Source organism: Acomys minous (genome assembly GCF_964271855.1).
Source record: "Acomys minous genome assembly, chromosome: 12".
Classification (NCBI taxonomy): Eukaryota; Metazoa; Chordata; class Mammalia; order Rodentia; family Muridae; genus Acomys; species Acomys minous.
Genome location: NC_140493.1, coordinates 77247080 through 77272800, shown reverse-complemented (window position 1 = coordinate 77272800; position 25721 = coordinate 77247080). Strand labels below are relative to the sequence as shown.

The 25721-nt window shown below is 42.0% G+C and overlaps 1 protein-coding gene and 1 long non-coding RNA gene across 4 annotated transcripts in view; both read left to right on the top strand.

The window, feature by feature from the left end:
• Positions 1 to 574: 574 nt before the first annotated feature.
• AATF (apoptosis antagonizing transcription factor) overlaps positions 575 to 25721 on the top strand; it is a 93267-nt gene continuing 68120 nt past the window's right edge. Inside the window, exons 1-4 of one of the 3 annotated variants that reach the window (XM_084750516.1) lie at positions 575 to 846; positions 2333 to 2521; positions 5847 to 6308; positions 6693 to 6830. In XM_084750516.1, the coding sequence (XP_084606642.1) occupies positions 756 to 846; positions 2333 to 2521; positions 5847 to 6308; positions 6693 to 6830 (880 nt within the window). In that variant the 5' untranslated portion in view covers positions 575 to 755. Of the gene's footprint in view, positions 847 to 873; positions 1012 to 2332; positions 2522 to 5846; positions 6309 to 6692; positions 6831 to 25721 lie in introns of those variants that run through there. The other 2 variants (XM_084750515.1, XM_084750517.1) reach the window with 2 other exon arrangements.
• On the top strand, positions 13961 to 25306 carry LOC311579733. The gene is made up of 3 exons (XR_014773233.1): positions 13961 to 14033; positions 20412 to 22330; positions 24515 to 25306. It is a non-coding gene; the product is annotated as an uncharacterized lncRNA (long non-coding RNA).

Sequence of the window (25721 nt, the reverse complement as noted above, 5' to 3'; positions counted from 1 at the left end):
CTAACTAACGCCCCACTTCCTTTTTGCTTGCCCAGGCAAAGCGGTACAAGAAGCTACAAAAACAATCTTGACTTGTGCTACAACCATCGAGCTTTCTAATTATTCCTATTAATAAAGATTGCACTTCGCCGCACACTTACACACGCAGGCCTCTCAGATCCTGGCTTCTGAGAGATGGAAGGTGTGTGTCTACCCCGGTCCTCTACACTGAGAAAAGCCCAGATTTGAGTCCGGGTCTGTGCTTGCTCAAGAGTGTATCTGAGGTTCGGGAGGCTTTACTCTTTTTTACAAATCAGCCAGCCACCATGAGCTACAGCTACTTCACGCTTAATTCCTAAACCAACCTCGCACAAAGCTAGAGGCGTTATTTCGTGCTTAGGGGACGCTGGCAGCTCGAAACGCAATCAACCTTTCTCGCTGGAGGCTGTCACGTGCCTTTGCGCGCTCCCGCGTCACCCTCCGCGCTCCCAGGGACTCTGGCGCACGCGCGCTAGGCCGCCTGCTACCCTTCCAGGTTTCGCGCGCCTGCGTCTCCAGCCTAGCAACGCCCGTGGTGACGCGAGGCCCCGCCCCTCCGGCGCGCGCCTCCCGGAAGTTGCCTCCTGGGACGCTGAAAGGCTGGTACCGCAAGCTCTCTTGCCTGTGGTTGCGGAGTAGTGTCTGGCCTGAGCATCCCGGCCGGGAACGTCGGGCCGGGGCGGTGGGCGCTCAGACTGCACGTTCGCGAGCGCGGCGCCTCCTGTGACCTGGTGACCATGGCGGGGCCGCAGCCCCTGGCTCTGCAACTGGAACAGTTGTTGAATCCGAGACCGCGTGAAGCGGATCCTGAGGCCGACCCGGAGGACGGTGAGGCCTGACTGCGGCTGGCCACGTGCTGAGCTGGGGGCCCGGGGCGAGCGGCTGGTGTTCGGGCCTGCTCTTCTTTCCTTGGCGCTGAGGAAAATTGTGTCTCGGAAGGGTTGTCCCGCAGAGGCTGACGTGAGCTGTGAATGTGCATTCTAGACTTTGGGGGTGGGCCGGACTCTGGCGGGCGGTTGGTGCAGGGAGGTGCTGCAGGGAGTCGCTGGCAGCCGACTGGTAGTTATTTAGGATGCGCTTTCTGATATTACCTTAGAATGGAGAAAGAAGCCTGATGAGTTTCGTGTTTTTTGTGTGTTTAAAACCGTATGCCTTTGAAAACTTGCCTAGAGCTGCGCGTGGTGGCGCACGCCGTTAATCCCGGCACTCAAGGAGGCAGATGCAAGGGGATCTCTGTGAGTTCAAGGCCAGCCTGGTCTACAAAGAGAGTTCAGGTCAGCCAAGGCTCCACAGAGAAACCCTGTCTCGGAAAAAAAAAAATTGCTCAGAAAGTGGAAAAGTAGGACATCTTAGTGTTGTTTAAGCATGTTTAGGTCGTAAGACGTTTGCCCACCTTCAGATGACAGACTGGTTCTCATAAACCTGTTCTGAGAGTAACTGGGAGCAATTGTGCTTTAGACTTGAGTCAGAGAGGCGTGAGGAAGGACTGACAGAGATTTCGAGTCTTGGTGAAGGATTATCAGGTGAGGGAACTGAGCTTTCGTCTCAGTGAAGACAACTGGACGGGTAGGATGGAATGTCAATAGAACTTGATGACTTACGACTAGCAGAGTGGTGGCGCGCGCCTTTGATCCCAGCACTCGGGAGGCGGATCGCTGTGAGTTCAAGGCCAGCCTGGTCTACAAAGTGAGTCCAGGACAACAGCCATGGCTAACATAGAGACCCTGTCTCAAAAAAACAAAACCAAACCAAAGCAAAAAACAAAACAAACAAAACAAAAACCCTAAAAAAAAAAATTAATAATATCAGAGTGACTGTCATATATCGAGGAAGAATTCGTGGGCATGTAACCAACATACTTGAGGCCCTGGATTTAGTCTTCAGAACCTCCAAAAAGAGAAAAACAAAACAAAACAAAAACGAAGAAGAAAAAAGAAAGGAAGAAAAGAAACACAGAAAATGCCATGGAAAAGGAAGGAAGAATCAGACTAAATTTATAGGATCCAAGGCATAAGAACATGTCTACTAGTAGATACAGGGAGCTAGCTTTCTGGTTTAGAAACAGAAAGCAGTATTATAATAGCCTCCCTGGAAACCAGAAGTAAACTCCCTATCCCTTTTAGTGGAGATTTTATAGAGGACACTTAATGAATTGAGGGCTGGGGATGTAGCCCAGTTGGTTAAGAGTACCCACTTAGGGTAGGAAGGTGGGAAGGTGGGACGTGGGGTTGAAATGGCTTAATCGGGTTCTTGTTTTAAAAAAAAAAAAACTTTTTTTCTAACCCAAGATTCTATTTTCTCCCCTCCCCCACAGCCACCAGAGCCAGAGTGATTGACAGGTTCGATGAAGGAGAAGAGAAGGAAGGGGATGTGGCAGTGAGTAGCATTAGAAAATTGGCATCCTCCTCCCTCTTGGACACAGACAGAAGGTATTCTGGCAGGACCACTTCTAGGAAAGCTTGGAAAGAAGACCACTGGGAGCAGGCTCCGCCAAGTTCATCTGGTGAGAAGACATTCACGTGGGACTCTTCTCTTGAAACTGACCTTTTGACATTGTAAAAAAAAATAACATAATACTTCCGTCTTTCCTGAGAAAGGATTAGTGTATGAATGCAGTTTTGAGCAGTAGTAAATTTCTCATGGTGGAAGAAGTCCCTGGGTATGGATATTGAGAGGATGCCACTTATTTTCTTTTAGGGAGGTCAGTGGAGCAATGTCAGGAATCCACTGATAATACCCCCAGGAACTTTCATTTAGGTTATGATCTGTATGGTTCTAGGAGCTTAACAGGCTGGAGACTGTTAAGAGGGCCAGTTCGTTAGTCCGTTAGACGCTATGATAATATTTATTGAGCTCTCACTATGTGTAAAGCCACTGTAGTTAGCTCTGTAAGTTCTGAGAACCTGAGACACAGTCCCTCCAAAGTGTTACCATCAGGCCTGGAGAGATGGCCCAGTAATTAGGAGTGCTTTTTCTTGAGGGACACTGCTTAGATTCTCAGCACCCACATGAATGTTCACAACCATCCATGAATCTGGTTCGTCTGCAGGCACTAGAGGTGCACATATGTACATGCAGGCAAAACACTCAGACACAAGTGAAATCTTTTTAAAAACGTAAAACTATTGCTGTCATTATCATTTGAGACTTTCCAGTGTCCCAAGAAGTTGACATTATTTATTCTCACATTATAGCTAGGAAGCTATAGGACTAATTGGCTAAGCAAAAGTGATACAGCTGCTAAGTAGAAGAGCCAGAATTCAAGTGAAAGCAGGCTGATTCTAATATCTATGCTGTGTTGTATGAACATTTTTTAGTTTGAGAAATGGGATTATTCACTTAGCTTTTGTGTTTTTAATTTTGGCAGCCAGTCAGAGACTTTTTAAGTTTAGGGGTGTGTGCATGTGTGCCTGTTTGTTTATTTATTCCCTTGAGGCAGGGTCTCGAAAGGTCTTGGTGGTGCATGACTTTAATCTCAACACTTGGGAGGCGAAGGCAGGTGAATCTGTGAGTTCCAGGTCTTGCTGTGTAACCCTGGCTGGCCTAGAGCTTTCTATGTAGACCAGGCTGAGATTAGAGGTATGTACCACCATACCCAGCAAGTCTAGATATATTCTTGAAAGAAGTACCAAAGACTTATGTTTTCATAAACTCTTTTACTCAGTTATTGCTAACTCGTTTATCATACCCCCAAATCATACGTGTTATACTTTCATGTTTTACTACAGAAGTGGCTAGATAAACAGTACAAATCTCTAAATGTCAGCTGATGACCTAAGTATATTTAGGAGCCTTAACTGGCACTCATTAACTGTGAGATGAAGTTTAGACTCCTGCCCCTGGACGACAGGACTAGTTCTGATTCATGAACCTCCACTTCCTCACTTCCTTTTGTGGTCTGTACTCTTGTTCTTTTCCTTACCTTTTCTCAGTTTGATGAGCTATTTCTTATGTTTCATAAGTAAATGTATAATGTCTCTGCATAAGCCATCTCTATTGGAAGGTCAGATGGTTCCTCCAACCTTTCCTGGAAGGTCAGGTGGTTCCTTCTTTCCAGGAAGATGGGATTGGAGTGTTGGGAGGAGACAGGAACTTGTTTCGTAGTCCTGGGGGGCCTGAAACTTGATATGTACACAAAGCTGGCCTTGAGCTTGCTTTTGATTCTCCTGCCTCTGCCTTCCAAATATCCGGATTAGAGATATGTGCCAGATTGATACTTTTTCCTCATGCTCTTGGCTGGTTCCTTTTCTATATACTGTCTGTTGATGATGATGTAATGTATTATTGTCATGCCTGTCGAACACGCTCGTCAGACTATGAACTCCTCTCTCAGTTTCATTTTCATTGCTATGATAAAAACACTTTGGCAAAAAGCAACTTAGGCAAGAGTTAGGCTTATTTCAGTTTATGATTCTGGATTTTAGTTCATCATAGCAGGGAAGTCACAGTGGCAGGAGCTTGAAGCAGCTGGTCGTACCATATCCGTAGTCAAGAAGAGAGAGAGAATGGATGCGTCTTTACTTGCTTGCTCTCAGCTGGCTTTCTCCTGTCTTACATTGTTAGGACCCTCTGCCTAGGGAATGGTGTTGCCTACAATGAACTAGATCTTTCTACATCAATTAATAATCAAAACATTCCCCCAGACATGTCTACAGATCAATCTGGTGTATATAATTCCCCATTTAAGACACTCTTGCCAGAGCTGGACATGCTGGTGCATGCCTTTTTAATACCTGCCCTCAGGAGACAGGCAGGTGAGTCTCTTGAGTTTGAGAATAGCCTTATCTACAAATTGAGTTCTTGGCTAGCCAGGAGTATATAGTGAGACCCTGTCCCCCTTTCCTCTCAGGCGATCTTAGGTTGTATCAAATTGACAGTTAAAACTAACACAATCCCCCCTTGTCAACTTAACATATAGACACATCACTTTCCACACCTTGTCCCTAAAGTCTTAGTATTATAAATGACAATCTGACTCCAAAAAGCCCCCAATCTTTTAAAATCCCAGCACTTTAAAAGTCCAGAGTCTCTTGACTCTGGGCTTCTATAACAAACAAATAACTTAACCAGCACAGCAGATATTAAAACCTTTTCTTAGTGTTGATAGCTGGTACATGATAGATGCTTGGTATGTGTGTACATTTGGAATAGCTAATGATAAACTAGTTTTTTCAGATGTAGCTTTGGGAAAACTGGTCTAATTTCTAATTTTGGGGGGGATATATATATTTTTTTGTTTGTTTGTTTTTTGTTTTTTGTTTTTTTCTGAGCGAGGTAGCCTTGCTGATCTAGTACACATTTTGTAAGCTATGCTGGACTTGAACTCAAGTCAGTCTGCCTGCCTCAACCTCTTGGGTACTGAGATTATAGTCATGAGCCACCATGGCTGGCATAAAGTTTTTTTTCAAAGTACTTTTCGTTTTGTCCTGTATTCTACCTTTGTTGGTCTGTATGTTCACCATATTTCTTTTTTTCTTTACTTCTGTTTTTCTGAGCAGGTTCTCTGTGTAGCCCTGGCTGTCCTGGACTCATTTTTCTAGACTAGGCTAGCCTTGAACTCACAGATAATCCGTCCATCTGCCTCTGCCTCCCAAGTGATGAGATCCTGGCCACTATATTTCTTTAGGTTGAAGTCATGTCCTGTTTGTCTTTTTTTCCCCTTAGCATTTTAGAGATAGTTAGATACATAGTAAATGTTTGTTCAGTTGAATAGAGCACAATAACATGTTTGTTTTTTCATAGTAGTTCACATAGATTGAGATGAAAGATGCCTGGTATTTTTCTCTAGGTAACCCCTCCCGCCCCCTTTTTTTTTCCTTATGATTTAGACAAGGAAATATCTGATGAAGAAGGATCTGGAGATGGAGATTCAGAGGGCCTGGAGGAGGAAGAGGAGGAGGAAGAGGAGGAGGCGGAAGAAGAGGAACTAAGTGCTGCCGAGGAAGAGGATGCTGCTGAGGATGCTGTCCCCACTGGGACGAGCAGTCTGGCCCAGAAGAGGAAGGGCAGAAGGCGTTCTGTAGAGATGCCAGGCTTCACTTTCCAGAACATTAGTGATTTTGAGAAATTTACAGAAGGAATGGATGACATTGGGAGCAATGAGGAGGAGGAAGATGAAGGGGAAGAGAGTGGCATGGAAGAAGGAGATGTGGAGGAAGACTTAGAAGGTGAGAGTGAGGAAGACAGGGAAGGAGAACGGAACAGTGAAGATGGCGGTGTGGTGATGACCTTCTCCAGTGCCAAGGTCTCTGAGGAGGTGGAGAAAGGAAGAGCTGTGAAGAATCAGATAGGTGCGTGTGCTTTTGTGGCTTGCTTGCTTTTCAGAGTTTCAGCGTTAGTCTGCTTTTTGGTTTTGGTGGCTGCTTCTCTAGTGTCCTTCCACTTAGTCTGTGATATGCCTCGCTTACCCAGAGGCCTGCACCCCAGGTCTGTTTAGCTAGCTGCTTAGCAGGCTCTGTGCTGGGAGATTGAAGAGGAGTGTGTTCTCTCCTGTTGTCAAGTGTTAACGTTTTCTCTCTCAGAGCAACTATTTCCATCCAGTAGAGTTTGTTCTCCAGAACAAACTGTGGCATGAAAGTCATAAAGCATGGTGTTGCTTCTTGTCCATCCTCAGCACCCAGCCCAGGAAGACTTTCTGACTCAGGGATGAGATTCTCTTTTACTCTTTTCTTCAGCATTGTGGGACCAGCTCTTGGAAGGACGGATCAAACTACAAAAAGCTCTGTTGACTACCAATCAGTTACCTCAACCAGATGTTTTCCCTGTCTTCAAGGACAAAGGTGGCCCAGAATTTGCCAGTGCTCTAAAAAACAGTAAGAATACTCATCATTTTGGGGGATAGTGGGTTGGATTTAAAAAAAAAAAAGATTTTTTACTTTGGTGATACTATAATATAGAATATCAGTTTCTGTTCTTTTTTTTTTAACATTTGATCTTATCAAAAAACTAAATAATCAACTCTTCTAGAAACAGCAGTATAACCCATTATCAAATAAAACACCTTTGAAGTGTAGTGTTCAAGTGCTTGAGCCATGTCTGTTTCGTGGTAACACTTGCCATCCTTCCCTTGACTTTTTGAGTTACTTCTTAAATTTCTGTTGTTGTTGGTTTTGGTTTTTTTGAGACAAGGTTTCTCTGTGTATCCCTGACTGTTATAGAGTTCAATCTGTAGACTAGGCTGCCTTGAACTTAGAGATATGCCTGCCTCTGCCTCTGCCTCCATCTCCCAAGCTCTGGAATTAAAGGTGTGTTCCACCATTCCTGGCCGAGTTCCTTCTTAAATTCCTAGGGAAAACTATTTGAAAACCTACAGATAGAGAGCAAAAGGGAGAGAGAGTGAGTAAATGAACTCAGTCCTTATGCTAGATGTACCCTGTGCTTGCAGGATGTGTTTCTACGTTATGGAGGGCTTTAGAACAAGTGAAATGATATTATTCCTGTCTTTCTTTTGGATAACAAAGCATGAGGGAAAAGACTGGCTGCAGGAGAAGAATACATTTTAGAGGAGAATTACTGAGCTAGAAACTCAAAGAATTTTAGAGAGAAAAGGAATCTAGAGATTACTTGGTTCCTAATTCCTTTGCTTTACAGATGAGAAAACCAGAAAGTGGCTCACCCCAAGACTTTGTTCATGAATAGCAGGTGTAAAACTCCAACTTTTTTTCCTCCTAGACTAGGGACCTTTCTCATCACATTGCCTCCTGTGTGTCCTGGGGCACCAGGGAATCATGTGCCATGGGTGGCATGGCTATTCCTAACTTGTATGCTAAGTGAGATGTTTCCATTTGCTTTTTCAAACTTAAAGGCTGGATGCATCGCCTGCAGTCCTAATTACTTTGGAGGCTGAGGCAAAAGTATCCTTTGAGCCTAGGTATTGAAGGGCACGCAGAGCAACATTGCCAGTTTACTGTCACCCAAATAACCCATGCCCCCCCAGAAAAAAATGAAAACCAAAATGTAACCTTTTATGTAAGCAGTTAGATTTAGAAGAACACTAAGGATATTTGGTTTGGTATTGCCTCTAAATAGAATCACTTGAAAACAATTCAGGATTCAAATGTGCAACTTTGAGGCAGAGACTTCTTTTTTGAGATAGAGTCATACTGTGAAGACCTGTCTGGCCTCACAGAGCTCTACCCTGCACTTTCCCAGTGCCGGGATTAAAAGGCATGCACCACCAACCTGGCACAAGCAATACTTTTGTAGGAGGCCGTGTGGCTAGAATGACTTCCTGTGGACAGTTTTTAGTTTGGAAGCCTGCCATACTCAAAGTTTGTTTTCTATGAAATCTGGGCAACCCTTTGAGGGATAAAGTGTGTGTCGGGAGGCCTTTAAAACAAGAAAAGAAACCATCTGGCCTCTTGTCCTGGCTTCTCTTCTTCCTTTCTAAATACATGATATATTCGTTCTTTTTTAGATTCTTGGAGTACCTCTTTGCTATTTTTAGTGCCCTAGTGTCCTCATTTCTAAGATGCCTTTGCACAAGACCTAAACTGCTCCAGATTAAATGTCTTTTTAAAAGAAATTTAATTTTTTTTTTAATGTGCATTGGTGTTCTGCCTGCATGTATGTCTATTGAGGGCATCAGATCCCCTGGAACTGGAATTACAGTTGTGAGCTGCCATGTGGGTACTGGGAATTGAACCTGGATCCTTTGGAAGAACAGCCAGTACTCTTAACCTCTGAACCATATCTCCAGCCCCTAGATTAAATGTCTTAAACATTTACAGTAAGATCTTTTCCATTTTGTTACTTATTATTAGTCTTCTTAGGTGAATCTTTATAAACATTCATTTTAAAATACAGATATTTTCTGGGTCAGCATCACATACTTAATTTCTTTAGTCACTTGCTTTATAACAGTTCTGATCTTTCTAATCTACTCCTCTGCGCTTAATAGTTGCCTCCTCCAGGAACTTAAGTCATTCTGAAGTCTGTTAGTCTGACAATGTATAGAAGAAGGAGAAGGTAGGAAGGGAGAGGCCGAAGGTAGGTCCGCTTAGTCTTATAGGCCAGTTACAGACTGCCTGGGTTTGTTTGTTTAATTTTAGACAGGTCTAATGCACCCTAGCCTGGCTTTGGACTAGCTGTGTAATAGAAGATAACCTTGAACTCCTAATTTTCCTGCTTCTAGTTTATTCGTATTACATTCTGAGAGGAAAGGGTTCTGATAACCAGAGTTTCTATGCAACTAAAGGCAGGCAGTTTTTGTTTGCATCTGTCTTCTTATGACAGTATGACTTGATATGTTGTTTATACCCCTGTCTGCTTGGTTTTCAAAACAATCTTTTGGGTTTATTATTCTGAGTTACCAGTTTCTATAGTTCTATTATAGTTGGTATGAAACAGGCTGAATTTATACCAATTGAGTCCAATTCACTTTGCTTTTGCTTTAGTAGTTTTTTCCCCCAAGTCAAAATCTCACAGAATAACCCTGGCTGCCCCGGGTACTATGTAGATTAGGCTGATTTCAAACTTAAATCTACCTGCCCTTGCCTCCTGAGTTGGGCTTAAAGGCATTGCCTGGTCTGCTTAGTCCTATAGGCCAGATACAGTTAGACTGCCTGGGTTTGTTTGTTTAATTTTAGACAGGTCTAATGCACCCTAGCCTGGCTTTGGACTAGCTGTATAAGAGAAGATAACCTTGAACTCCTAGTTCTTCTGCTTCTAGTTTACAAATGCTGGATTGTTTAATCTTTTTATCTTATTTTTCTTATTTTTTTGAGACTGTGCTCATGTACCCAGACTGTCCTCCAAGTTGCTGTGTAGTTAAGGATAGCCTTGAAGCTGGGCATGGTTGCACACGCCTTTAATCCCAGCACTGGAGAGGCAGAGGCAAGTGGATCTCTGTGAGTTCCAGGCCAGCCCGGTCTACAAAGCTAGTCCAGGACAGCCAGAGCTACACAGAAAAACCCTATCTTGAAAAAAACCAAACCAAACAAACAAAAAAAGAGAGCCTTGAACTTGTGGTCTTCCTGCCTCCATCTCTCTAGTGCTTGTGGTGCAGGCATGTGTGCTGCCATGTCCAGAGGGCAAGTACTCTAACACTGCTTGGTTAGACACTATCTCGGCAGTTGATGAACTCTGTGGTCTTGGGTACGTCACAGTAAGGTAAGGCTAATGCAGCTGTGAGGACCTAAGGACAGAATCAACGTAAAGTAGCATAACTGCACAATGGCTGGCTCATATCCCACTATAAGAATTAGGTACCAGGGTTATCTTTTTCTGTTGAAACACATTTGACAATGTTCAGCTATGTGAATGGCTCTCACTGGCATAACTGTCATCCCTACTGTCTTCAGTGTTTTTATGGTCTTCTTAAAGTGTTGATAGTATTCAGAATCCCTGTGTAGTTTAAGTAACTATTGACTAGTGTTATAGTCTACTATAAAACTTGTGAACCTTGGTCTCTTATGCTGCTATGGAATGGTAGGTTGATAGCGATTTCCTTATTATCTTGCAGAAACATTCAATGAAGTATTTTCTTTTTTAGACATATGTTATTATTTGTTGGCCGGGGGTCGGGGGGGCGGCGGGTCGCAGCTTGAGGAGAAAGAATGAAAACATGCAAGATGGAGCAAGCAAGCACATGTGTGTACATTCCAGAGCCCATATGTGGAAGTCAGAGAACTTCGTGGAGTTTCTTGTCCTCTTCGTTTATGTGGGTTCTGGGAATAGATTTCCGCTCATCAGACTTGGAATACAAGCACTTTTACCTGCTGAATCATCTCACTGGTTCAACCTTGAAATATTTTTCTGGGCTTTGGTGACACCAAGTATACTGTTTGGGGTCTCCTACCCTTCTGATATCTTCACAAGCTTTTAAAGTATACATATGATTTTTAATTTTTAAAATTATAGGAATGTGTGCATTTGTGCACGTGAGTATACCTCTGGAGGCCAGAAGAGAGCATGAGATCCCTGGCTGGAGTTACAGGCAGTTGGGAGCCACCTGGGAACCGAACTCCAGTCCTGTAGGAGCAGTAAACGTTCTTTACCTTTGAGACTCTTCAGGCTCTTCTCGCTACCCATGTAAACTGCAGTGAATACAGAACTCCGTCCTTAAGACTGTGTGTACTTAGTATCTGTTTTCCTTGCATTGTCATTTACTCTCAAGAGTTTTCCTGATAGGTTTTAAAAATGGACTTGTAGTTATATTCTAGCCCTGTAGAGCCCAGGGAACCAAGTCTTTATACCTTTAGCAGTTTCAAAATCTACTGTTTGGAAACATACATATTTCCTTGCCTTTCCTAGTACTTGCACTTAGTCTCCAGGCATCTTGCTGTTCCATATTGGCAATTCTATCTCTTGAGCTGTGAAGTGACTTCCTAGTGCCTGTGTGAGATTAAGCTGTAGAGTAACCTTAACAAAATTAAGGGATATTCTTTCCACAAAGCTACTTCTCCAAAGATGTTAGCGCCTCCCGCCACCCACTTTCATTTACTCAGGAATTAGGCCTTTTATGTTGGTGACAGTGTTGGGTAAGAAGAAGGCAGATGGATTATACATGCTGCATTATGGACATGGCCTATATTAAAAGGAAAGAGGGTACAGTGAGCCCCTGTTTATATCTCTAGCTTAAATATTAACCCATGCCAATCTTACTTCATCTGTCTTTATATTGACATCTCTTCCGGACCATTGTAAAGGAAATAGTGTATGTTCTCATTTTTTCAGTAAGATTTTCAGCATGCATGGTAAAAGATAAGATTTAAAAAATTTTAAAAAGATTTATTCATTTAATGAGTAAGTGTTTTATCTGCATGTACCACATGCTTGCTTGGTGCCTTTGGAGACAAGAAGAGGACCTTGGCTCTCCTGAAACTGAATTTATGTATGGTTGTGAACCACCATGTGGATGCTGGGAATCCAACCTAGGTCTTCTGCAAGAGCAGCATGTACTCTTAACCAGTGAACTGCTTCTTCAGCCCTAAAAATCTTATTACTAGCTAGATGTGGCCTCTACCTTTAAAAAAATTTTATTTAATTTTATTTATGTGCATAGGTGTGAGGGTGTTAGATTCCCTGGAACTGGAATTAGAGACAGTTGTAAGCTGCCATGTGAGTGCTGGGAATTGAACCTGGGCCCTCTGGAAGAACAGCCAGTGCTCTTAACCACTGAGCCATCTCTCCAGCCTGTGGCCTCTACATAACAAAGTTCTAGGATAGTGAGGTATACTCAGTCTCAAAAACAACCAACTAACCCACCCCCCACCCCCCACCAAAAGCCCCAAAACTCTTATAGCCATTATTCCACATAAAAAATATTAGCAAATTTGTTAATAGTGCTAGGAAATGAACCCAGGGCCTTGCACATGTTAACAAGTTGTGAGCCATACCTTAGCAGGGCAGTTAATTTTTAACAAAATGGCTGACTTGGACAGATGGGAGAATTGAGAACATTTCTGTAACAGGCACTGTGCTGTCTTCCCAGAGTTTGCTATATAGCTTTAAATGAAGTGATTATAGGAAAGCTAAACTTTAACCATAGTAAGTTGACCTTTTAGTCAAATGCATGTTATTAATGTGTTTAATGAGATGCATTACAAACTGCAGTGAGTACCATGTTTCATTACAGGTCTAAAATGCAATATCATTAAAGACCTTTAATAGAAACAATGGCTGACATTTTGATATTTCCCATAAGCAAAACACCCAGGAACACAGTATAATTTAATGTAAATGTAGAGGAAGTTAGAATTTCTTACTTGCCTAAGAGTTTAAAAACAAATTCTACCATTAATGTTTTCTTTGCTCCCTTCATTTTCCTACTTCTAATTTATACTCACTTCCATCATTGTTCTGTGACCCTTTTCCCAAGACACTTAACAGTTTTGATTTGAATAGATTTCTTGTTGTTATTTTATTTTGTTTTTTGAGACAGGGTCTTGCTATGAATTAAAAAATATATTCCTAGCTTTGGTTCCTGGGTGCTGGGATTAAAGGTGAACATCACCACGTCCTGCTGAATAGACTTAACAGGTTTGTTATTTTTTAAATATCTTTTTGAAAGTTTATTTCTGTTAGATATACTTACTTTATGTCTATGAGTATGTAGATGCACCGTGCTTATAGTGCCCACAGAGGTCAGAAGAAGTGTTGGATCCCCTGAAACTAGAGTTTCAGATGGTTGTGAGCCACCATGTGGGTGCTAGAAACTGAACCCTGGTCCTCTTAAAGAGCAGCAAGTGTTTGTCTTTTTATTTTATTTTATTTTATTTTATTTTATTTTGAGACAGGGATTCTCTGGAGCCCTGGCTGATCGGAATTTACTTTCGTAGACCAGGCTGGCCTTGAACTCACAGAGATCTGCCTGCCTCCCCTCTTGAGTGCTGGGGTTAAAGGCATGGGCCACCGCACCCAGCTGCAACAAGTGTTCTTTTGTTTTCTGTTTTCTTTTCTTTTTTTGTTTGTTTGGTTTTTTTTGTTTTTTGTTTTTTGTTTTTTGAGACACGGTTTCTCTATGTAGCCTTGCCTATCCTGGACTCGCTTTGTAGACCAGGCTGGCCTTAAACTCACAGTGATCCTCCTGCCTCTGCCTCCTGAGTGCTGGGATTAAAGGTGTGCATCACCACTGCCCAGCTGAAACAAGTGTTCTTAATGGATGAACCATTGCTCCAGTCCTATAGACTAAGATATTTAATACTATTTTGACCTCAGCACTTAGGGAATAGTATTTTCTTGAGTCTGGGCAGATGGCTTAGCAGGTGGAGTTGCCTGCCACCCAGCTTACTGACCTGAGTTCAGTCCTGGGATCCCATAGGGTGGAAAGAATTGATTCCTTCAAGTTGTCCTCTTGAATAAATAAATTTTAATTAAATAAAATAAATAAATTGAATTAAATTAAATAACAAATTTTAATTAAACTGAAGTTTTCAAATTTGAATAAATCATGACAAGTAATTAAATTATATTAAACAATATTTTTATTTTACTTTTAGAGTTTTGTTTATTTTATTTTTGGTTTTTCATGACTGGGTTTTTCTGGGTAGCCCTGGCTGTCCTAGAAGGACCAGGCTGTCTTGTAGACCAGGCTGGCCTTGAACTCAAGAGATCTGCCTGCTTCTGCCTCTTGAATGCTGGGATTAAAGGCATGGGATTAAAACTCACCACCTTCTAGTGAGTTTTCTTTATTTTTAAGTAGACTGCATTCACATAGTTTAAAAGATACTAAGGAAAGCTGGCGTGGTGGTGCACACCTTTAATTCAGTACTCAGGAGGTAGAGGCACCCACATCTATGAATTTTAGGCCAGCCTGGTTTACAGATCACGTTCCAGGATAAGCTGCAGCTGTTTCTAAAAACAACAGCGATAAACAAAATGTTAAGGACTAGTATACAGTGAAACTTGTGTATCATTTGGTTCCTTGTTCTTTAAGCCATTAGCATTGTTGATAGCACAAACCCTTCCCTCTTGCACTCGTTCTTTTTAAGTTTAATAATAAAATTTAATAGAATAAGTATGAAAGCTTATATTTCAGACAAAACCTTGAAATGACTGATTAATATAAGATAATTTGTCTATTATATAAACTTGACATTGAGTGCAAAGGTTTCCCTATCAGTATTATTGTTATTTTTTGAGTCAGATTCTCATAGCTCCAATTGGCCTCAAACTATCTTTATGTGGCCAAGGCTGGCCTGGAATTCCTGATCCTCTTGCTTCTGTTTCTTAAATTCTGAGATTACAGGTATGTGCCACTAAAGCCCAGTTGCCTCCACTTCTTTCCCTCCTCTTTCCTTCCTTCTCTCTCTCTCTCTCTCTCCCCCCCCACCGTGTGTGTGTGTGTGTGTGTGTGTGTGTGTGTGTGTGTGTGTGTGTCTGACTGATTGACTGATTTTCTGTCTACCAGTGAGTAAAGTGTGTAAAGATTGCAAGGACAAGACCAAGGATGAGGAACTAGGACATTTGTGACATTTATAATAGCAGATACTTTTCCCTTTTATTCTGATCCTGTATGGGCATCAAACCCACCACGTTGTGTATGTATGACAAGGCTTCTATTGCTAACTATATTTCAGCTCTCTTTTTATTCCTCTTTTCTTTTATGTATTTTTATATATGTAGGTGTTTTATCTCCATGTATGTCTGTCTGTACACAGAAGAGGGCATTGGATCCCATGGGACTACAGTGAGCCCCCATATGGGTGCTAGGAATTGAACTCAGGACCTGTAGAAGAGCAGCCTGTGCTCTTCACCTCTGAGCCATCTTTCTAGCCTCTAGTTCTCTCTCTCCCTCTCCCCTCCCCTGTTTCTCTCTTTCTCCTCTTGCCCTCAAGACAGGGTTTCTTTGTGTAGCTCTGGCTGTCTTAGACCTAGATCAGGCTGGCATTGAACTTAGGGATCCACCTGCCTCGGCCTCCGAGTGCTGGGATTAAAGACATGTGCCATAGTGCTCCGCCTGCACGGACATTTTCAAGTGATGCAAGACTCACAAGGGACAAGAAAATTTGGACTGTAACTGTGTGTAGATAGGAGCTAGAGTTGTGATCTGTTACAGTCTTCCTGCCTGGCTATATCATAAGCCTGCATTTACAGAATTTGACCTGCCATAACATTGGCAAAGACCAATTGAGCTTTGCAACTGGTCAGTTGGTGTGTAGCATCTACAGCTACACTGCCTACCATTGCAAAGTTGATGGCCCACTTCTGACTGCTCCCTGGGCTGTAATGGTGGCAGGCCCCAGAGGCAGCTGTTGAGCACATAGCTGTGGGTGGTGGTTCCTCCATCCAGAGGCCACTGTCTATGTCATTTGTCCCTCAAAAAACAAGGGAAAAAATGTTAGGGGCTGAAGAGATGGCTGAGCTGTTAAGAGCACTTGATGCTTTTTCAGAGAACCTGGCTTCTCTTCCTGGCTCCTGTGTGGTAGCTTACAAAGATCTGTAGTTCTGGCTCCAGAGGATCTGGTGCCCTCTTTGAACCCTGTAGTATGACTTTTTGTACAATTTCAAATAAGTATAACATGAAAAAAGAAAGTAAAATTACCTCCGTAGCTCTTGTATTTTCACCAGGCGTGATGCTACATAATCTTAATCCCATCACTTGGCAGGCACACGGATGGAGCTTTGGGTTGGTAGACTGCATGCCTAGCATGCTCAAAGCCTCAGTTCAGTCCTCAGCACCACCACAGCAAAAGTTACAAGTCGTCAGAGATGCCTATTGTTTTGCACAGGGTTTACTCTCTGGAAATGTAATTGCTGGAACAAAGGAATTGTACTTTGTTTCTTGCTTGTTTTGTTTTGTTCTGAGGCTTTTGAGTTATAGTGCCAACCTGATCCTTAGAGGAATTGTGGCTATTTAAATTCTTGTCTGTAACACTCCTTTTCCTGCACTCCTGCCTCCACAGGGCATTATTGATCTTTTATTTTTCCTAAGCTGTGGGTGGGAAATGAAGGCAGTCATTTTTTGATAACTGTCCATTTGGTATTTACATAGTACCTGTTGACTTGGTTTTTCAGCTCAAGCTCTGTTTGGGTAGCTCTTGGAGAAAGGTTTCTGTGTAGGATATTGGTCCCCTATGTATGCCTACTTACTTTGTCCCCCCAATATATAGATCAAATTTAGTGACTGCTAGGCAAGGGTTCTACTACTGAACCACATCCCACTTCTTTACTTATTTACCCTCTGGTGTGAAGGCCAAGAATGTTGCTGGCAGGTTAACTAGGATGGGGATTGGCAATTGACTGTTTAATAGCATGGTGGTCATCTGTGACCTTGATGAGCAGATTTGGTAGACTAGCAGGATTATAGGCCTGGAAGGAATCCAAGAGAGAATGGGGGAAAGAATGGGGCAGCATAGAAAACTCTTTCAAAGGCTGTTGCTTTAAAGGAAAGAGAAATGGAAGAGAGGGTGTAGTCAAGAGAAGAGATGTTTTGAAGGTAAGAGTTACAGTTCTATATTGATGAGAATGGCTCAGCAGAGGGGAATTGGATGTGTAGGAGAGCACTGTGCTCACGCAGTAAGTACAGTTGGTGCTGGTGCATTAGAAGAGTGGCCTTAGAAAGAGGTGTGTATAGATTAAGAAAAAGGAGAGCATAGTGATAGTCATAAATGGAAAAGAGTATATAAAAACTATCTTAAGGCCAGGCGTGGTGGTGCACACCCTTAATCCCAGCACTCAGGAGGCAGAGGCAGGTGGATCTCTGTGAGTTCGAGGGCAGCCTGGTCTGCAAAGTGAGTCCAGGACAGCCAAGGCTACACAGAGAAACCCTTTCTCCAAAAACCAAAAACAAAACCAAACCTACAACTCTATCTTTTTAAAATTTTTTTATTAATTTATTCATATTACATCTCAGTGGTTATTCCCTCCCTTGTATCCTCCCATTTCTCCCTCCCTCCCATTTTCCCCTTACTCTCCTCCCCTATGACTGAGGGGGACTTCTCCCCCTGTATATGCTCATAGGGTATCAAGTGTCTTCTTGGTAGCCTGCTATCCTTCCTCTGAGTGCCACCAGGTCTCCCCATTCAGGGGACTTGGTCAAATATGGGGCACCAGAGTACGTGTGAAAGTCAGACCTCACTCTCCACTCAACTGTGGAGAATGTCCTGTCCATTGGCTAGATCTGGGTAGGGGTTTGAAGTTTACGGCCTGTATTGTCCTTGGCTGGTGCCATAGTTTGAGCAGGACCCCTGGGCCCAAATCTGCCTATCATAATGTTCTTGTTGTAGGTTTCTAGGATCCTCTGGATCCTTCAACTTTGCCATTCTCCCATGCTTGTCTCATCTAGAGTCCCAACAGGATATCCTCCCCTCTGTCCCAATTTCCTGGTTAGTGAAGACTTTCATGGGACATGCCCCTTGGGCTAGTATGCAGATATAAGTGAGTATATACCATTTGAGTCTTTCTGCTTCTGGGTTAACTCACTCATTATGATCATTTCTAGTTCAATCCATTTGTCCACAAATTTCTGGAATTCCTTGTTTTTAATAGCTGAGTACCAGACTCTATCTTAAATAGAGGCAGCAAGATCACAGATTGAGGAGATAGAAAAATGTCTGTTGATATTAAATAGTTGTCCCACTAAAATTTTGCTTTCTCTTCTGTTGATGTCACGAGGACCTCAGTGCTTTATGTGCATGTTGACCATAAGAGTTGAAAACGAGCAGACTACATTATAGTGTCATTGTCATCATGTATGAGAAGTACAATACCAAGGCAGGGAAGAATTAGAAAACAAGTTTCCTCTGTGCGTCTGCCCTTGGATATGTAGTGGCAAGAGGTTGATGTCAGGATGTCTTCCTCAGTCGCTCTCTGGTTTTTCAGTTAGACTAGCTGTTGCGCTTCCGGAATTCATCCTTCTCTGCTTCCTTCCCCCCCTACCCCCATGTGCTGGGGCACAGACGTGCACTGCTGCGCTGGGTTCTTCATGACAGACGTGCACTGCTGCGCTGGGTTCTTCATGACAGACGTGCACTGCTGCGCTGGGTTCTTCATGACAGACGTGCATTGCTGTACTGGGTTCTTCACGACAGATGTGCACTGCTGCGCTGGGTTCTTCACGGGCCCTGGAGACCTGAGTCTGTTCTCGTGCTTGTGCAACAGTCACTTTACCCACTGAGTCAGCTCCCCAGCCCCTTTTATTTTCTTAAAATTCATAAAAATTTAAAAAAGAAGATTTATGTGTATGAGTGTTTTGCCTGTGTGCATGTATTTGTACTACATGCATGCCTGGCACTTGTGGAGGTCAGAAGAAGGTATTGGATGAACTGTGTGGGCGCTGAGGTAGAGCTCAGGTCTTCTGGAAGAGCAGCCCATCTTTCTAGCTTCTTTTAAGAATATTTGTGTGTAAGTGTGAGCACCTGTATGTGTGTTTGTGCACCATGTGTGTGCCTGGTATCTGCGAGGCCAGAAGAGGGTATCTGATCCCCTGACATTGGAGTTTTAGGGGGTTGTTAGCTATTTGATATAGGTGCTGGGAATTCAACCAGGGTCCTCTAAAAGAATAGCAAATGCCTGAGTCATCTCTAGCCCACAGTGACATATTTTTTTTATTGACTATAAACACATTTCTAGATTGAAAATTACTTTCTCAGAATGAAAGTACTGGCATACTTTAGTTTCCTGTTGCTACTGCAACAAATTACTAAAAGTGTGGCAACTTAACAATACAGACTTTTTGTCTTACTGTTTTGGAGGTCAGAGTCCTAAAATAAAGGGTCAGAGGGTGATATTTCAGTTCTCACTGGCTGACGCTGTGCTTGGTTGGGCTGTTTCTCTTTTGTTATCAGAACTATCAGTCCCATGCCTCCAACTTCTTTTTTTGACTTACATAGTTCAATTATATTATTATCTTCCTGAATCTCTCTTAAAGGACCACTTGTTACTTTAGGGTCCCCTGGCTGATCTAAGATCATTATCTCAAATGCTGGGTTTAAAGACGTGCGACACTACCATCTGGTGAAGTATATATTCTTTTGTCGGGCTTTCACTCAGCATAATTCTATATTTTTTCTTTCAAAATTTTTACTTATTTATTTATTCATTCATTGTTGTGAATATATGATGTGGGTGTTGGGGCTTGAGAGATGGCTCAATGGTTAAAAGCTTTGGCCTTAACTCCAGAGGACCCAGGTTTGAATCCCAGCACCCACACGGTGGCTAACAGCTGTCTGTAACTCCAGTTCTAGAAGATTTATGTTTTCTTCTGGCCTATGAGGGTACTAGGCAATTACATGAATATTCATACATGTAGACAAAACAATCATACACATAAAATAAAAATAAGTAAATCCACAAAAAACCAAGAAAATAGTCTTTAATAAACAAAAAATGAACCTATGTCTCATGCTTTATATTAAAATCGATCAAAACTATTTTATAGTAACTTACACGTAAAGCATAAAACTATAAAGTGTTTTCAAGACCACAGTCTTCATGACCAGTCCATGGGGCTAGAGAGATGCCTTAGTGGTTAAGAACACTGACTGCTCTTCCAGAGAACTTAGGTTCAGTTCCCAGCATCCACATGTAAGTTAACCTCTTTGTGACTCCAGTCCTAGGGGATTTGGTGCTCTTTTCTGGCCTTTGCTGGAGTTGCATGCATGTGTTGCACAGATACATGCAGGTAAGACACCTATACACATAACATAAAGTCTAAGTAAAAATAAATATTTTTAAAGTATTTTCTATAAAAGAAGAAATTAATGATGTACAGTCTGAATCAGAACCTTGTGTTCTGTGTTAACAGATTAAAATACACAAGCTATAGATGGGAGAAAATACCTGTAAATCCTATTTCAGACAAAAAATGCATCTAGACTATGTAAAGATTTTCAAAATGTAACAATAAAATCACTTGTTTAAAAGCATAGAGCCAGGTGTGGTGGCACACGCCTTTAATCCTTAGCACTTGGGAGGCAGAGGCAGGTGGATTGCTGTAAGTTTGAGGCCAGCCTGGTCTACAAAGCAAGTCCAGGACAACCAAGGCTACACAGAGTGACCCTGTCTTGAAAAACAACAACAACCAACCAACCAAACAAACAAAAAACATGGACAAGTGTTAGCAATCAGGCTCAGTGGGTAACGATGTCTGTCACCAATGCTGAAGACATATCTTCAATTCCCTGGGACCCAATGGTGGAAAGAGATGGCCTACCAACTCCTGAAAGTTGTCCTTTGACCTTCACACATGCACTGTGCCATGTGAGCACACACAAAGAAATAGATGTTTAAAAATAAATAAATAAATAACAAAGCAGGTAAGGATTGGACAGAATCCTTACCAGAGAAAATGTATGATGGCAAATAAGTAGAAGGAACGACACCTCACCAGTCATGTTCATGTAATCATCACCAGGGAGTCCTCTGTATTCCCATTCGAGTATGTGGAAACAAACACCTTACACCAACTTGGGATTTCCCTAGATTGTTGGTAGGAATGCAAAACAGTACAGCCACTTTGGAAAAATAGCTTTTAGAAAAAAAGTTTTGCTTCTAAACATAATGTAAGCATACTATAATGATCCAAATGCAGCAGTCCCACTGTTAGATCTTTCTAGAGAAATGAAAACACATTCACACAAAGACTTGCACCCAGATGTTTACAGCAGCATTACTCATAATCAGCATAACTGGAAACAGCCCAAATGTCCTTCAAACAAATTGGACAAATGTATAAACAAATTGTGGTACATTACTCAGCAATAAAAAAGAATCAATCTCAGTGGTATTATGCTAACTGAAAACGTCAAAAGGTTATTCACTTTAAAATTCCATTTGTATGGGGTTGTGAGGAGTGTGGAACTACGGGGAAGAGAACGGCTCCGTGGCAGCCCGTGGGCTCGGGATGGGGGAAGGGTTTGACTGCAAAGAGGCAGCCCAGCATTTTTCTTTGTCCTGTATGAGTTTCCATTTTCCTCTCCAGTAGCCTCGTTTCCTTGGGAGTGTTTCCCACCTGTTTTCCACCCGCTTGCTGGTGAACTCTTCAGCTTGCCTTGTGAACGTTTTGTTTGGATTGAAGGTGTGTGTGTGTGTGTGTGTGTGTGTGTGTGTGAGAGAGAGAGAGAGAGAGAGAGAGAGAGAGAGAGAGAGAGAGAGAGAGAGGGAGAGAGAGGGAGAGAGGGAGGGAGGGAGGGAGAGAATATGTTGTGTGCTATTCCCGGGTAACTCAAGAATATTTCTTATGGTAATGGACACATGATACAGTGCTTCTAGGGATAGAGGGATGATCTACATCAACCTATAGTGTCACTTTTGCTTGAAATATATATCGTTGGCACTAAAACTTTACCCAGAAGAGAATAATAGATTATATAAAGCTTCTGGATTTTGATGTGGGTTAGAACTGAAAAATGAGATGTCTTTAAACTATTTTCCCTTTTCTCTTTGATAAGTGGTATACTGTGGTTTGGACACTCAGAGATTCCTGAGATTCCAGGTTCTGGTTGATGATTTACTGCAAAATTGCTTATAAATTGAAGTAGAAAATGTTTTGCAGACCTGGCAGCTTTCTGGCTTCACACCCATTTGTCACCCAGCATTTCCCTTTGTGTATAGAACAAGAATTAATTAGGCTGCACTGCAGGAAAAGTTTATGGCTATAATTTATATAGAATGAATTTCTTTTTAAAGAGACAGTATTGTTTTGTTTTATATATATATGTATATATACATATATGACTGTTTTGGTAGTGGTAGTATTTTGTTTTTGTTTTTCCTTAAAGCTATCTCTGTAAGCTGGAGGAACAGATACTCATATTTCTGTTTAATATGATAGGGTAGTGGATAGAGGCTTTTATAGTGATTGCTTTCTGATTGAACTTGGTTTTTAATTTGGTGTGGACTGGAGAGCACTCGGGCAGGTTGGACTTGAGTCAGTCAGTCAGTCAGTCAGTCAGACTGGTCTGGCTTCCAGAGCCTCATATTCCTGGTCTCTTGGAAGACTTGGGATTCTGTCTTTCATAGGGTCTTGTTCATTCAATTAATGTTTTCATAATCAATGCAAGTCAGAACTTGCAATTTGTTCCTGATTTGCACATTAAAGAGCTCCATTAATTAAGAATCCTGGTGTTTGGCATGTTCCCGCAGGATCTGTGCATTATTTACATGGTGGAAGTGAGGAGCGAGTTCCTCAACTGTACTGCACTTGCAGTTAGTCTTGCCTTCTTGCTCTCTTCTTTCTTTTCTTTTTGCTTGTGAATAACAGTTTGTTTCACAACTCATTGAAACTCCTTAGGGATACATTGTACCAAAATAGGAGCAAATGATCCAAATGAGAGGGCTGTAAAGGAAGAGTAGGAAGGGAATCCTTTGTTTTAAAGGAAAAAAACAAATCCTGAAAAAGTGTGTAGAATTTGTGTGTTTGGTTTTTTTCTCTCACTTGGCATAAAAGTAGGAAATGTGATGGAGTTGAGTGGTAATTTTGTTTTCTCTCAAACTGCACCTTCCTTACAGTAGTAGCTGTACTTACAGATGAAGTTGCTTTTTATAACTCAAATAATCCTAGAAATGTAGACAAATGCAGCCAGCTACATATTATGTAAAGTGGGCTTTTTCATCACTTTAAAGGGCAGTGGTGGTGCCCACCTTTAATCTCAGCACTTAGAGGCAGAGGCAAGCAGATCCCTTGAGTTCAAAGTCAGCCTGGTCTGCAGATCAAGTTCCAGGGTAGCCAGGCCTCATCTTGAACTCCCACCCCCGAAGAAAAAGTGGGTTTTGTTGCCATTTCTCTGGAAGTCTTATTCTAAGCTGGTGGTTGTTTCCATCTTGGTGTCTGAGAAGTGTATTGATGGGAAGCATGAGATAAGAGCACCATCTCAGCCAGCTCCTCCTCTCTGGTTTACTTATAACACAGCTTTCTGTTACTAGCTGCAGCCATCTCTATATATGCAATAAGAAACTGGGAAGCATCTCTTAAAAAGAATGCAGGTGCTTATTTGAGACAGGTTTACCATGAATGCATGATCCCCCTGCCTCAGCTTCTCACGTGCCACCATGCCTGAAGTTGCTTGGTTTTTAATGGGACTTACCTTTTTTTTTTTTAGTTCAGTTTGTACTTACGCTCTTCCTCCCCGCCACCCTTCGTCTTGGCAAGTGTCTCCGCTACATCTGGAATTCGGTATATAGCTCAGGCTGGTTTCCTATTTGTGATAATCTTCTTGCCTCAGCCCTTGAATGCTAGATTACAGGTTGGCTCTCCCATCTTTGCTGCTCTTCCTTTATGTTAAAAGCACACATACACTGTAGTATATCTTCACTTAAGAACTGTAAATAGAGCCAGACATGGTGGGCCATGCCTGTGATCCCAGGAATTAGGAGGTGGAGGGAGAAGAATAAAGAGCTGATGATCGTTCTCCCCTGCATGTCCAGGTCAAGGCCAACAAGGGACCTAGAAAGGTGGCTCAGCACTGAAGAGCACTGGCTGCTCTTCCCAAGGATCCGGGTTTGATTCCCAGCATCTCTCTCTCTCTCTCTCTCTCTCTCTCTCTCTCTCTCTCTCTCTCTCTCTCTCACACACACACACACACACACACACACACACACACACACACACACACGGAAGACAGAAAGAAATAGTATAGATGAATTTAAGAAATAGTACAGAAGAGCATAAAAGAAAAGACCAAAAAAAAAAAAAAATTCAGAGAACAACTTTGAGATTCTTAAGATCCAGGCACTGAACATGGGAAATGGGCTGTGGACAAGCACCTACCTACTCAGCCATCTTGAAAAGTGCTTCCCACTTAAAAAATCTGCAGTTATGTCATTTTGTTGTGTTTTGTTTTGTTTTTTCTGTTTTCAGTGCTAGCGATAGAGCCCAGTGCTTTGCAAATACTATGTATTATTGTGCACCCTTGAACCACAGTTATTTAACATTGAATTAAATAAATATTTTCCATATATTTTTTTTGTTTGGGTATTTTGCCTGCATGTGTCTGTGTACCACATGTGTGTAGTGTCAGCAGAAGCCAGAAATGGGCATCAGACCTCTTGGACTGTAGTTATAGTTGTGAACAGCCATGTTAGTGCTGAGATCTTGACCTGGGTCCTCTGGAAGAGCAGCCAGTGCACTTACTGTTGGGTCATTTCTCTGGCTCCTTATGTTAACTTTTAGTGGCAATTGGACAAAAAGTGGAAGTTGGATGGGAATAACCAATTCAGGCTACAGGACTTCTTAAAGATTATCTGGATACCTGTAAACATAATTTTCTCTTGATCATTTATAATATAATTATGTTTATAACCTGCCTGAAGACAAGTTTGTACTTTTGAAAGACTTTTCTTTTCTTTTTCTGTTATTTTAAGATGGCCTCAGTGCATCCCAGGCTGCCCTCAAACTTGCTTTGTAGCTATAGAAGACCTTGAAATTTTGATCCTGCTACCTCTACCATGTTGGATCAAACCCAGGGCTTTGTGCATGTTAGGCAAGCACTCTGCAAACTCATATAGGCACACTTGAAAGTTATAGTTGGAACTGCTTTGACTTTAGTTTGTTTGTTCCTTCCTTCCTTTTTGAGACAAGTTCTAGCTATATAGCTCAGGCTAGCCTAGAATTCTTCCTGCCTCTTCCATCAAGTGTTGGGATTATTGGTGTGTGTCACCATGCAAGGCCTTTTGTCACTTTTTAAATGTCTTTTATGTAGTTTGGTGTAGTGGTGCACGCCTTTAATCCCAGCACTTAGGAGGCAGAGACAGGCTGATGAATCTCTTGAGTTTGAGGCCAGCTTAGTCTACAGAGCTATTTCCAGGACAGCCAGGACTATACAGAGATACTCTGTATCAAAATATCTTTTATGTTATATTGTATTGCTTGATATTCTCAAATCTACCACTTTCTGACCCCACCCCCACCCCCACCCCCTGGACAATTGAGTAAATTTCATCTGGAAAAATGAAAACTGATTCTAGTTTGAGAAGAGTCCTTTCTAACCATTTATCCTGTTTCATATAAGGAAAGGCTTTATAGGTAGAAGAGCTTTTTAAATGGGCTTTGATTTCTGTATATGAGAATGTCACATAAAAATACTGTGTACGTGCCAGCAATTGTGAAGTGTTAGCCAGGGGTCTGAGACAAGTGTTCCAACTCAGAATTTTTTTTTTTTCTGTTGTTTTCAGCAAGAAGAATCCAAGTAGGGTGTTTTGAGAATGGAGACCATTCCGTTTACTTTCATTTTTGTATTTTTTTATTGTGTAAGTGCAGTGCTAGACAACACTACATTCAAAAACCATGAAAAAACTCTCATTGGTTCATTCTGTCCTACCCT